General features: G+C 47.7%; 3 protein-coding genes across 3 annotated transcripts; all 3 read right to left on the reverse strand.

Annotated features, from left to right (window-relative positions):
• Positions 1 to 4,160: 4,160 nt before the first annotated feature.
• On the reverse strand, positions 4,161 to 4,911 carry LOC100821762 (protein EGG APPARATUS-1). Its single transcript, XM_003559933.3, has one exon. It carries the CDS (start codon positions 4,822 to 4,824, stop codon positions 4,420 to 4,422), a length of 405 nt encoding a protein of 134 aa, XP_003559981.2. The 5' UTR covers positions 4,825 to 4,911; the 3' UTR covers positions 4,161 to 4,419.
• Positions 4,912 to 8,140: 3,229 nt separating this feature from the next.
• On the reverse strand, positions 8,141 to 8,971 carry LOC100835813. The gene has a single exon (XM_003562675.4). It carries the CDS (start codon positions 8,873 to 8,875, stop codon positions 8,399 to 8,401), a length of 477 nt encoding a protein of 158 aa, XP_003562723.1. The 5' UTR covers positions 8,876 to 8,971; the 3' UTR covers positions 8,141 to 8,398.
• Positions 8,972 to 9,650: 679 nt separating this feature from the next.
• Positions 9,651 to 9,881, reverse strand: LOC112269807 (protein EGG APPARATUS-1-like). The gene has a single exon (XM_024457021.1). It carries the CDS (start codon positions 9,879 to 9,881, stop codon positions 9,651 to 9,653), a length of 231 nt encoding a protein of 76 aa, XP_024312789.1.
• Between the last annotated feature and the right edge of the window lie 3,631 nt (positions 9,882 to 13,512).

Below are 13,512 nucleotides of genomic sequence, written 5' to 3' on the forward strand. Positions count from 1 at the left end.
GCTACAGGTTCTTCTGTTTGATTCTCAGTTACTACTTAAGCTTTCCATGCATTTTGACTGTCTTTCTCGCTATCATATTACTACCATCCCACAGGTGCAGATGTGGTCCTTCATATTTAATCTGAAATGATGTGTTTTTTTTTGCGAAAGAATCTGAAATGATGCTGCATAATTGCACTCCCTTTTTACTGCTGGTACTCTGCTGACTTGCTAATAACAGCACAAATCGCTTTCGGTTCGGTACATACTCCTATTTCGGATGATCATACTTCATTTTTCATGAATAAACACCTATTTCTGATATATGTGTGCTATTATTTTAGAAGGACAAAAAGAGGAAGTTTTGATGCATGTGTTTTGAGTGTATCATTTTATTTTATTGTTCCGTGACAGATCCTGGCCGCCGGAGGTGACGTCGTAGGAACTGGAAGGACCGGAGGCGCTAGACCTCGCGCGGCGCGAGGCCATCTCCGTGTGTGGCCCTGGAGCATGGCGAACAGGCCGCACGCCGAATCATGAGACGGGGAGGCACTGGAGCAGGGGATTGGGGCGGCGCGCCGGTGTAGCGGATGGGCGACGGCGCCAGATCTGGAGCCGACGAAGCGGGGAGAGCTCCCACGTGATCAGACATAGCCGGCAAGGATGCATGGTCGGGGGTGACTGGAGTGACGGCGGGGATCGGAATGCATGGTCGGGGGAGACTGGACTGGAGTACATGATGAGAGAGTGAGACAAATAGATATGCACGAATCAGGTAAAAAAGACTGGATGCGGTGTTAATATATTTTGTTGTAGTAAAATAAAATCCTTAAATGGGCCGGGCCATAAATCCTACGTGGCGACGACCAAGTTAATATTTCCAAGCATAAGTCAAGACGCCCACATGGCGCGGTCAATCCTACGTGGTAAGGAAAGACAAGTCAACAATTCAAAGCCTCTCATGCCATGGTCAAAGGGTCAAATGAGCTAGAGTAGGGGGCAAGAAAGGTGTGAGGAGGGGGCCCTTAGTCTGTGGTGGACCATGGACCAAGCCCCTCTTTTCCCCATGGTGCACACAAAAGTTATGGACCAAAGGAGCTACTTTTACCATTTTGCCCTCACTTTTATCTCTCCCTCAAGAGTAGCCATGGTCTTTTGTCATGAACCCCTAAACTATAAATATCCCCCATGAGAGCATGTATCACTCACTCTCACTTGAATAAACTTAAGGGAAGAGGGGTAGAGTGCTCCCTCTAAGGTTTGCTCTCACGCGCCGCTCTCGACTCGAAGTCGATCGGCCTCGAGGAAGCCTTCTAGGGGACTCTAATTTCGAGGCTCCGAACTAGCCTTGGTTGGCTCGGGCTCAAAGGAGAAGGTGTTGGGTTAGAGTTCCGAGGGTATCTTAACCTCGATATTTGGAAAGACGCGTTCGGTCCAAGTACGAGGCGGCTCCGACGAACCTCTCGCTGAAAGGTGTCTTGGGAAGATCCGCTCGACCCAAGCCCTTGGTTAACAACACCCTCGAAGTTTTTCCTAACATAGGATTAAGTTGCACCCGTAGGGTCGACCGAACCTATTCAAAAAATATCGACGTGTCAACTTGTCCAAGTGTACGGCGAACTTCGCTATAAGACCGGCGTACACCCCTTACCTTTATACCCGTTGTTGTGCCATCAAGCATTGGCACCCCTTACTTTAATTATTGTCGAGAACAACAACATATTGTAAAATTTAAATTTTTAGGATTTAAATTTAATGAATACAAAAGAAGCTACTTGCCCTTGACCGTGGACAAGTACCATTGGCTACAATGATTAAGGGTGTGGCCATATAATTATATACTCTTAGCTGTCTAATTTTTACTTTAAGGAAAAAAAACTTAAATATAAGCTAACGAATAAGAGACGTTGAATTTAAATCGTTCGTGTCAAATCTTAGAGCACAAACCATATAAAAATGCTGAGGAATCAACTTATCTATAATCAAAAGTTAGACGACTTAAATATAAGCATATGACAAAACCAAATAAACAAGTTAAAAAGGGCGACAAAGAACGGAGATGCGCGACTGGGGGATGTTGGAAGAGAGACAAACGGCGGCGCCGCCAACACAAAAGGAACGACGAGAGCCCTCCTAAGCAATCGTTGGAATTTGGCAACGTGACGCACACAATCACCTTTCAAAATGATCATGACAACCATCGTGCCTCTAGTCCGTAGTAGCATAGTGCAGCTCGACAGCATGGCACACGGACGGTCTTTTGCCAACCCTACGATACGGCGGTTGCAGTCAAAGTTGAGGCCAGAAAATTTAGGTGTTTATTATCCAAGTAAACATATGGATTCAACAAACGCGAAAGCAACATCCTGACCACCGTGTGCGTGGACCGTGGTAACGCACGGGCATTTATACGGTATATACGATCTGTGTTGCAGTTGCTTTCTCGATCGGGAGGGGAAGACTCCGAACGCAGGAAAAACGCAGTGATGGCGAGGAGACGCTGTCGATTCCAATGCTTTTGGTGCATTTACGAGACGGAATACGCACGGACGCGCATGGCATACATGCATGGCAGAGTAGCCACTAGCCAGAGGATCAGATGAATACTAGTACTCTGCATCTTGAGAGGCATGCAACTACCAGTACTACTATCACAATATATCCACCGTTGATACCAATCTTTTGCATCGCCAGCAGCATTGATCACACACAACTGTACCAAAGTTTTGCTAGCTGTCTACGTGAAGTGTTTCTGTTCTTGCTTCATGTATCGAATTTGCAATGCCTTAGTGTCAGACTGTGGAAGTGTATATTTCCATGATGTTGCATTTACGAATACCCTCAAATGAGCTAGAGTAGGGGGCAAGAAATTTTTGGATGAGAAGTGTTTTGATTTGAAACAAAATGAGGTGTTTTCGTGGAAATCTATGAAATATCCCTCGTAAAACATACCTATCAAACTCGGATTCTTCTAGTGTTTGTTAATTTGAGGAATAATACTCTACAAACACTAGAAAACACTAGTGTCAAGCAAAACCTACCGAAAGATCAAATGTATACCATGAGCCGCCAACCGTGCCTCCGCGACGCACAAGAAAAACGATTACCCCTGCCAGTGCTATGGAGGACAACCTATGACCATGACATTTTTGGCATCACTAGTAGTACAATAATACTCCAGTAGGCCGAGACTGAGGAAGACAATGAACTCGACGCAAAAACTAACAATTCTTGGACAGAAAAATTGAGAGAACCAACTCTTCATATTTGAGCACATAGCAAAGCATTACATGCGCACAACCCACTCGCCCAGACTCTTCAGACTCTTCATATTTGAGTACACATCTAGATAGACAAGAGAGCCGCATAAATTTAATTAAAATTCACGCGAGTAACACATTTTCCAGCATCGCACGTCGGCAGCCAGAGAATTAAGCACCTACACGCACGATCACATACCAAAGACAAAAGCTAGTACTCCGATCACAAACATCGGGAGCGGGCCACCGAACACAAAGCCAGCGATGCCAGTCCCGAAGTGGCGGAGCAGGAAGTAGTACAGCTTCGGGTAGGCCTCGAACGCCACCCGTTTGATGAGCATCCCGCCGGCGCCCGGCGCCGTCATCATCACCGCCGGCCAGAAGAAGTAGGCGCACGGGGCCACCACCGCCGCCAGAATCACGGCCGAGATCATCGCCAGCTGCTTCCTGCTGCGCCGCGGGGGAGATCTCTGTTTGGTGCTGGCCGTGGGTAGTGGGACTGTGGGAGTGAATGGCGAACGATTGGGTTGGCGGGGCTGTTCTGTGCCCCTTCTCTGGCTTTTCCTCCGGGAAGGGACGGGGCCCCGTCAGTGCGAGTACCGGTGCAGCGTTGGGAACTGTCGACGAGGAAATAGGGCGAGGTGTTAGCTCTGACCGTGTGAGGTCAGTCAACAGGGTTCCTCTGACTGTGGTCATCTTCATACTCAGCATGGTCGTACCAACTCGGCCTGTTTAGTTGTGGTCAAAAACCGAAAAGGATGTTTCAGCCCAGCCCATTACCAGGCCTAGAAAAGTACTAGTGTGCTTTTTTCTGAAGTCTCCATCATTCGTTTTTGTCGACTGCATTGTTGCTACGAACAAACCCGGCAATTCGAGATGGCGATCCATCGCGGTTTCTTGAAGCAACTAGACTACGCAGAATTACCCAAACCATTTGTATACTCCAGTACATATTCCAGCAAAGACTAGCAGACAAGCAGTTGCTTCACAAGTCACAAAACAGAACGATATATATCGAACAAAACAGCACAATACGAGCACTAGCTAGGCAGCGCTTATTAAACCATGAAATACGGATCGTCGATCGATCCTACTTGTCCGCGCACCCATATGCAAGCACCCCTAGACCGCACATCCACACTTTACACGCACGCGTTCGCCGGCTTGGATTATTCGATCCCTACGCGAGGACCGCGACTGCCGCCGCGGCGCCGGCCGTGTGGAGCACCTTGAAGTAGAGCTGCTTGTTGGCCAGGAACGCCACGCGGGAGACGACGAAGCCTGCCGCGCCGGGCGCCTTCATCATGGCGCCCGCGGCGGCCGGCGCCGCGGCCGCGGGGAGCAGGAAGTAGACGCCCACGGCGCCGCCTATGACCAGCGCCGCGGCACGCGCGGCGCCCTCGCGCGTGGCGACCGCGGCCGCCGCCTCGCTCCTGACGCGGCCGAGCCCCGACGCCACGAGCTCGCCCGCGCTCATCTTGGGGACGAGGTACGGCGAGACGGTGGAGGCCACGGCGGTCGCCTGCTGCTTGACGCGGCCGAGCCCGGAGGAGACGAGGTCGCGCGTGGCGTTCATTGCGATCATGCTGTGTCCTCCGGGGCGCTTAACTGCTGATTTTATTAGATATTAAAATAAAATTGCTTGCTTGGCTTGGCTTGGGAGATGGACGGGCAGGGTGCGGTGTATTTAGAGGGATCTGGGGCAACCGGGCAAATGGTGAATGGAAGGAGTGACGCAGTGGCTGTGATGTCAGACGCTGTCACACGGCGGCAGAATCATGCAAAGGACACCAAGTTGCATTAAACCAAAACTATTTTTCGTTAACCGTCCGCACTTTAACAGACGAAGTTGCGTGACAATGGACCCTCGTTTGTCCTTCGCCAGAGTAAATAACTTCGCCAGAATATATGGGAATACCTGGAGCGACGACGTCGACGACGACCTTGACTAGCAACAACCACACTAATCGCTTTCTCCTTAGAAAAAAGGACACTAATCAGGCCGTCTAATCGAGAAGAATCAGAAGATCGATAAAGAGACGACAAGATCAGGGACAAGGGCCCTGCCGGTTTAGTCCCCACAGAAAAAGAGTCCCTGGCTTGACGCGGAAGCGAACACCCATTTCCTGCAACTAGCTAGATAGAGCATAATTAATTAATTACAGCTATGGTTTAGGCTGAAATTACGTAAGGGCATACAGGTTTTCTATTTCGATAATGTTCCCACGTCACGTTAGTTTTTTTTTCAAAAAAACTTCAAATTATCGCTCACGTCCGCGTTAGCTAATTTTGTTAGAATTTGATTATTCAACAATTCTGAACCAATTGATGTTTTAAAGATCCCGATCCATTTTTTCAGCCATGCATGACGCCCTTCGGGTTCGAAGCAGCAGCCTCCATCTGCCGGAGAATTGAAACAGAGGCACGGTCGAGGCAGGGCAGAGTAAGGTCTACTTTGATTCAAACAAAATTTTGGAGCGTTAGAATTCTTAGAATTTTTTCTAAGTGGGTCATTTGATTTGTAAGATTGAATCCTACACTAACCTTTACTAAGAACTCATTTGTACTACATTTCATAATTTTTTTTTTCATCCACTGTAACCTCTCGATAATATATTTAATATCTAATTAAAGTAGCAAAAAATCTACGAATCAGATTTACCCAAAGTTATCGTAGGGTCCAAATTTGTCTTAACTCAAAGAAAAATCAGATTTAAGTGCCATGTCTGATCGGAAAGCAATCGAAAAAAAAAGAACTTAAAAGGAGTCCGAGCAGAACTCTGCATGCGAAGTACTCCTCCAAGCCGACCCCTCGCTACTCAAACTCCCAGACACCACATCGCCGCACACAAGGCGTGACACCAGGTCAATACTTACTACTTGCCTGATTTCCTCCTCCACTGCTGAACTGTGTGCATGGGTCCACGAATTGAACGATGCACAAAGTCTTTGAATTTGTTCCGAACAGTGTTAAATACATCAAGATTAAACAAAACAACTCGGAAAGAAAAAATTGATAAACAAATAGCTACTCCCACCACCTCATATTAAGTGTTCTAAATTTGTCTAAATATGGATGCTTTTAGTTATCAAACAAACCGACTTGGAAAGAAAAAATAATAAACAAATAGCTACTCCCCCGTCTCATATTAAGTGTCTTAGATTTGTCTAAATATGTATGTTTCTACAAACTAAAAAAAAGACGTGTCTAGATACATGTAATATTTCGACACTTGATATGGGATGGAGGAAGTACTAACAACCATCCGATCCAATGTCTGAGATTCGTACGAGATTCATATAAATATAAAATGATGAGAAAATATTAATTGGATCCCTATGATCATCAACTGAGAAATAACTATTTCTAAATCGTCGAGAAATAGACACCCCCTTTCTAATTTCAAGGCATTTTTTGTTGATCCTAGGATTGGTGCACCTAGGGCATGCTGGGAAACCACACCGTCTATCGAGTCATGAACTGTTAAAAAAAAGTAACAATTTGTCGGTAAAAATAAAACCGGTAATACAAATTAGTAAAAAGTTCAAACCAGCCCATCATCCATAGTAATTAAGTGAGATTTGTATCAAACGTCGGCTCAAACGCAATGCTTACTGCCCAATCCGTACAAAAATAGTAATCATCGATTAAAAATATATATCTGCCGTCGATGTCTAACTCTTATAATAAAAAATTGCAGTAAAAAAAATCAAGCTCAACACTTTCGTACTCAGCAACATCCACGACCATATGATGCACAAATGAGCCAAAATACTGATTCAAACTGCCTCATAATTTATTTACTGGTTCAAACACAAATATAATTCGGTATGAAAAGTTCAACGAGAACGGGTTCAAAAACAAAGATAATTATGTAGTAATTTTATACCCGATCCGGCCGATCATACAACGTTTAATATAGAATCATAATATTTTGATACCATCTATCGGCCACGGTGAGGAAACTATAAACCTTGAACCGAATCGAATCAAGTCCTAGCCTTACTAAGTCGAGAAAATCGAGCAACAATGTGTCTACTCCCTCTCTGTAATAAAACTTGGACGAAATTGAATCAAGTCCTAGCCTTACGAAGTAGATAAAATCGAGCAACAACATGTCTACACCCTCTCTGTTAGTTTGCATACGTTTTTCAACTCAACTTTCGATTTAATAAAGTTCTAGACTTCTGTATTGCCAAGCATGTCAATAAAATACAACTCTTTTGCTAAAATATGTATCGACTATCTAATTTACAATATAATGTATTATTTATTTAAACCAATCAATCAGAAAATGATATCACCAAAACATAAGTAAAAAAGCTTAGTGTTTTGGCTAGGTAAAATAAAATAAAATATATAACGGACCAGAATATTCAAAAATCAAATTGGATATAGAATCAGTCTATTAGAAAAACAAAAAAATAAAATATATAATACTCTTTAGTACATAAGTATAGCCGCGCAATCTGCGCGGGTCATCACGCTAGTTTTTTGAAACTTGGAAGATAATACTCCATGAAGATAGTACACATGAAACCTTCGAAAAAAATTCTCCAGTATAAAATTCAGCTGCATGAATCGAACGAGCAACATATGAATCGAACGAGCAACATAGGAAAATTTTCTGAGGATTTCAATCCTATAAATTTCCAAAAATCTTTTGAATCAAAGGAGCCTTTTGCATATCAAAACCTCTAGGAATAGATTGAACATGATATTTGCAATTCTCCATTTTTCACATACCTGTGTTTTTCAATCCTATGAATCAAACACATTCTGAAGTTTAGGAACGATCCGACAACGATGATACGCGACACTGCGACAGCCGTGACTGGGTAGTCAAGTCAGAGGGAATCTTTCTATTATGCGTAGGATATCATGCAAATCAAAGGACAAACGTAGAAATATCATGCACAGGATAATAAAGCGGCATAAGCAACCTTACAATTTAGCCCATTTTCAACTTGCAATCTTGCATACACAATAGTATGAGAAGGGTATATATAGGCATCTGCCACGTACTAGTACATCACGATCGCGCGCGCGCACACACAATACCCGTACGCGTAGTCGCGTATACATACACAGGTGTACGCTTACGTACGTAGTGCCGCGTACGACGTACATGCGGCTAGCTCATACACAGGCGCGTTAATTAGTACACGAGCGGCTTGTTCGCGCGGAGGTCGCGGAAGTACCCCCGCGGATTCCCCTCGAACGCGCCCCGCGGCATGCGCGCGCCGCCCCGCCCAGGGGCCACCATCGTCGTCCGGCGCCCGCCGCCGCGGCCGCGCCCGCTCCTGCAGCAGCAGCAGCAGCGGCAGCAGCAGAACAGCGCGAGGGCGCCGAGCGCGGCCGGGGCCGCCACGGTGAACGCGACGTGCAGCCAGCGCCCGAGCGTCTCCGAGCGGGTCTCCGGCGGGAAGAGCTCGTCGGCCTTCTCGGAGAGCGCGGCCAAGAGGCCCGTGAAGAAGGGCGCGAGCTCGGCGGCTTTCGCCTTGATGAGCTCCCACAGGCCGGCGAAGTCGTCGATGTCGAAGCCGAGGCTGAAGCCGGCGGCGGTGCGCTGCAGGGCTGCGCCGCTCGGCAGGAGGAGCCGCCTCGCTGCTGCGGGTGCCTTTGGGAAAGCCATTGTTTGCTCCTCTCTGCTGTCTGCGCTTGGGGGACGGGCAGAGGATGAGGAGAGACTAGTGCTTGCGAGATAAAGTGATTTTTTTCCCCCTTCCAACAAGTGCTAGTTAAATAGAGCAGCACAACCAGCTCGATCATTAGTTTTTTTTAGGAGTTTTGAGATATTCCCACATGTGTAAGTGGGTGGCCGGGGCTCTGCATCGATCAATCATTTACGCAGAGGGAAATTAAACAAGAAATCCCAAAATACACACGACGCGATCGATCGCAAGATTTGTTTCTCGAGGGAAACAGAGTAGATGTAATAACAGCTTAACACTTGCATAATTTACAGGAGCAAACTTCCTTGGACAACGACACACTTAAGACGATCTGGACTCTGGAGCTAGCTAGCACCAACTTTTGGGTAGGGGTGCAACTCAGGTACAGGTAACCGTTGACCCTCCTTTGAACGAACTAGTTTTCTAAAAAATTATGTTATTTTAAAATTTTAGTTCATTTAGTTGAACTAAAGAGGATCAATGGGTACTCTGAGGGCACAATTTGGGCACAATTTTGCAGGTCTACTTTCGGGTCATGCTTAGTTGCTTAGTGCTTACACGCTCTAAAGTCCAAGATCAGCCCATACTTACTACTTATAAAGCCCCAGCTGCTACTGCCTTGGATTACATCACACACACTTACGTACTGCTAAGGACTACTAAATACAAAAGACGACATCACTCCTTAACAAGTGAGTTACTACGTTGACGAGCGCACGGTGCCTGCACGTCAATCTACGCGACGAAGGCGAAGGCAGCCGCCGCCGCCTTAGCTCCGACCGTGCGAAGCAGCTCGAAGTAAAGCTGTGGGTTGGCCTCGAAGGCCGCCCTCGAGATGAAGTACCCGGCGGCGCCCGGCGCCTTCATCATGGCGCCGGCAGTGACGACGGCCGCGGGCCAAAAGACGTAGGCGCCTACGGCGACTGCTCCCACGGCCACCGCTGCCGCGACGCCATGGAAAGCCATTGCTAGCTCGATCTTCTACTTGAATGTTGTGTGGGTGTGGCTAAAGCTTGCTTTAGGTTTTTGTGTGGAATCGATCGACCGCGAGAGAAATGGAGTAGAACTGCCCAGCCATGTGTGGTTACTTGTACACATATCGATCGAGTACGTACGTGGAGTCGGTCCCTGACCGAGCTCACCGATCAACCGACCGATCGACGCGTGGACAGTGGCCGGAGACGGTGGCAGATCCAGCGAGGGCCGTGTGTCCGACCAGGAGGCCACGTCAGTTAGAGTTGTAAAATTGTTCGGCGTGGTAGTCTCTGGTAGTAATATCTTCTCGTAGAACCTACGACCCTACAAATGCATTCCTGCGCCCTGTTTGCCGTGAGAAGGCTCCGTACGCGGAGTCACTGATCTGAGATGAAAACGTGACGTGCAGAAAGTTGATCGGGGCAACCATCTTTGGGTCTGCCACCTTGGCTCACGTACGGCAGCGCACAACGTCCCTCACCGGGGGAAATGTCTATCGTTGCGAGATTGGACCCACGAAATCGTTGACACAGCGCGGAAGGATGTTACGAATTGCCACCGGAGCTCGGGTGCCAAAAAACTGCTTTCCTTTCCGAAATACACACAGCTATTAACCTTGCTGTTTCACATTTGCCAGAGAGGTGACACGACTTAGCAGTTAGCACAAAACGTACCAACATACTCGTACATACTGCAGGATGAAGAGGGTAGTGCTAGTACTTAATCTTACGAGACCCAGACAGGACCGGGCCGGCACGCAGATAATTAACCAGACTACCTATGGTATACAAACACCTAAAAGAGGTATAAATACGCGTTGTCGCTATGCTATCTACGACACACGTACGTACGTTAGCACACGAGGGGCTTCCTTGTCCTTGCACGGAGGTCGCGCCCATGGTCCTCGAGAACGCTTCACCCGGCATGCGCGCCGTCCGGGGCCAGGATCAGAGGTGTTGAAGTATAAATGGATTGCCTATGGATAGATTTTGAGAAAGTTTTTGTCAGCAATTTCACTAGCATTTACAAGAGGCCAAATCGTCCTCAACAACTGTCCATGTGCAAGCAAAGAGACAGCGAGACTGACCGGGATTACCTGACAAGGTGGAACAATCTCCGCAATTCCTGCGAAGGGATAGTGGAATCGCAAGCCATAACGTGGTTTGCCCAAGGATGCCGACACGGCAGTATGTTGTGGCAGAAGCTACAAAGAGAGATGCCAGCCACTTTGTCTGAGATGATCAGAATCGCCGACATGTATGCGCTTGGCGATCCGACTCAGCCATCGCTGATGCCGGCAAAACCACAAAGGGAGCAGCCGACATACAATCTTGCCGAAGCATTCCGAAGGAACGATCATCAAGATCATCGTAACAAAAGAAGAGATGATAGGCCGGATTACCGATATGGGCCAGCCCATGTCGCCGCAATTCAGGATCAATCTGATGCCGGCTCCAGCCGGCGTCAGAAAACAGGAAATCAGCAATGGGTCAAAAAGGGAGAACAAAAGAAACCCTGGCAGGATAAGCCGAAGTCTACGTTCGACGTGATGTTGGATCAGCCTTGTCGTTTTCACACGACTAACCCCAACAAGCCGGCGAACCACACAACGCGGCAATGCAGCTGGATGTAGCGGGCCGAGAAGGGCAAAGCAAGTCGGTTACCCCCTCCTCCACCGCTCACAGATGCAAACGCACAGATCCAGGGACCCCCTCAGGCAAATAATGATGTCAACCAGGTGGAAGCACAAGAAATCCCGAGGTATGCCGGAAGAAATGAGTACAAGGAGCATCACCAGAGCTACATGATCTTCATCACAGAGCCAACTGACAAGCAAACTCAGCGCATGCGAGAAATGGAGGTCAATGCTGTTATGCCGGCTGTTCCAAAGTTCATGTATTGGTCGGAGCAGGAAATCAGCTGGAACTGGGCAGACCATCCCAAAGTTATGCCCAACCCTGGCGGATATGCCTTGGTGGTTGATCCGACACTCATCGGGTCCGACATTAACGTCAAGTTCACTTGGATTCTCATTGATAATGGGAATAGCATCAATATCTTGTACCGGGACACGATGCTTAAGCTCGCATTACTGATAACATGTTTGAGCCCAGCCGGACTACCTTTCACGGTATTGTGTCGGGAGTGTCTTGTGCCCCGGTAGGCAAGATCCGAGTGGACGTCTTATTCGGCACCAGGGAGAACTGTCGGACCAAAAACCTAGTGTTCGAGGTGGTGGACCTTAGCAGTCCGTACCATGCGCTGCTTGGCAGACCGGCACTCGCCAAGTTCATGGGTACTACTCACATTGGTTATCTGAAGATGAAGATGCCGGGATCAAATGGTACCATAACTATCACTGGCAACTACAAACGCTCAATGGAATGTGCAGTGGCCGGGTCTGCTTCGGCCGAGTCACTGGTCATCGCTGGCAAGAAGAAGTTACAAGAAGCCGTTGCGATGGCTCTGGCAGCACAAATTGGCCTGCCGGCTATGACCAATCCACATGGAAGTGTGGCCTTTCAGGCAGCCAAGGAGACAAAGAAGGTACAGGTCAACAACGAGTTTTCCGAACCGCACCGTTATAATTGGTGCTGGCCTGGGAGAGAAATAGGAAGGCGGGCTCAGCAGCTTCCTCCGTGAGAATCGGGATATCTTCGCATGGTCAACTCAAGACCTGCCAGGTGTGCCGAGGGAGTTGGCTGAGCACTCATTACATGTCAGACCAGACGCAAGACCGGTGAAGCAACCCCTTCGACGCTTCACCGACGACAGAAGGAAAGTCATATCGGAAGAGGTATCCCGACTTCTAGCTGCCGGCTTTATCATGGAAGTGTTGCATCCCGACTTGCTGGCAAACCCAGTCATGGTCGAGAAGAATAAAGACGACCCAACTGCTGCCAAGGTGTGGCGCATGTGTATCGACTACACCAGCCTAAACAAGGCATGTCGCAAAGATCCATTTCCGTTACCTCGGATCGATCAAGTGATCGACTCCACTGCCGGGTGTGAGTTGCAGTCTTTTGTAGACACGTACTCTGGTTTTCACCAAATATCACTGAACCCTAATGATCAAATAAAGGCATCATTTATCACCCCGTTCGGGGCTTATTGCTATCGCACTATGCCGTTCGGTTTGAGAAATGCAGGGGCCACTTATCAAAGGTGCATGCAGAAATGCTCGCACGATCAACTCGGCAAAAATGTGCAGGTATATGTCGATGATGTTGTCATAAAAACCAAAGAAAGCGTCACGCTTCTGGATGATATCCGGGAAACATTCGCAAATCTGAGGAGATTCCGAATGAAAGTGAACCTGGCCAAATGCACATTCGGTGTGCCGGCAGGAAAATTGCTTGGGTTCCTGGTGTCAAGCCGAGGTATAGAAACGAACCATGTGAAAATTGCCGCTATAGAAAGAATGAAATTCCCGAAGTGCCTGAAAGATGTGCAGAAACTCACTGGATGCCTAGCATCGCTGAGTCGTTTCGTTAGTTGGCTAGATGAAAAGGCTATTCCCTTATACCAGCTGATGAAGAAAAACCGACAAATTTGTGTGGATGCCACAGGCAGACCTAGCTTTTCAAGAGCTGAAGAAGATGATTGCTACGGCACCAATATT

This window comes from Brachypodium distachyon, chromosome 1 (genome assembly GCF_000005505.3).
Source record: "Brachypodium distachyon strain Bd21 chromosome 1, Brachypodium_distachyon_v3.0, whole genome shotgun sequence".
NCBI classification, from domain to species: domain Eukaryota; kingdom Viridiplantae; phylum Streptophyta; class Magnoliopsida; order Poales; family Poaceae; genus Brachypodium; species Brachypodium distachyon.

Excerpts from the sequence above, each read along its gene's own strand:
- LOC100821762 (XM_003559933.3), bottom strand. The coding sequence starts at position 4,824 with ATGATCGCAATGAACGCCACGCGCGACCTCGTCTCCTCCGGGCTCGGC.
- LOC100835813 (XM_003562675.4), bottom strand. The coding sequence starts at position 8,875 with ATGGCTTTCCCAAAGGCACCCGCAGCAGCGAGGCGGCTCCTCCTGCCG.
- LOC112269807 (XM_024457021.1), bottom strand. The coding sequence starts at position 9,881 with ATGGCTTTCCATGGCGTCGCGGCAGCGGTGGCCGTGGGAGCAGTCGCC.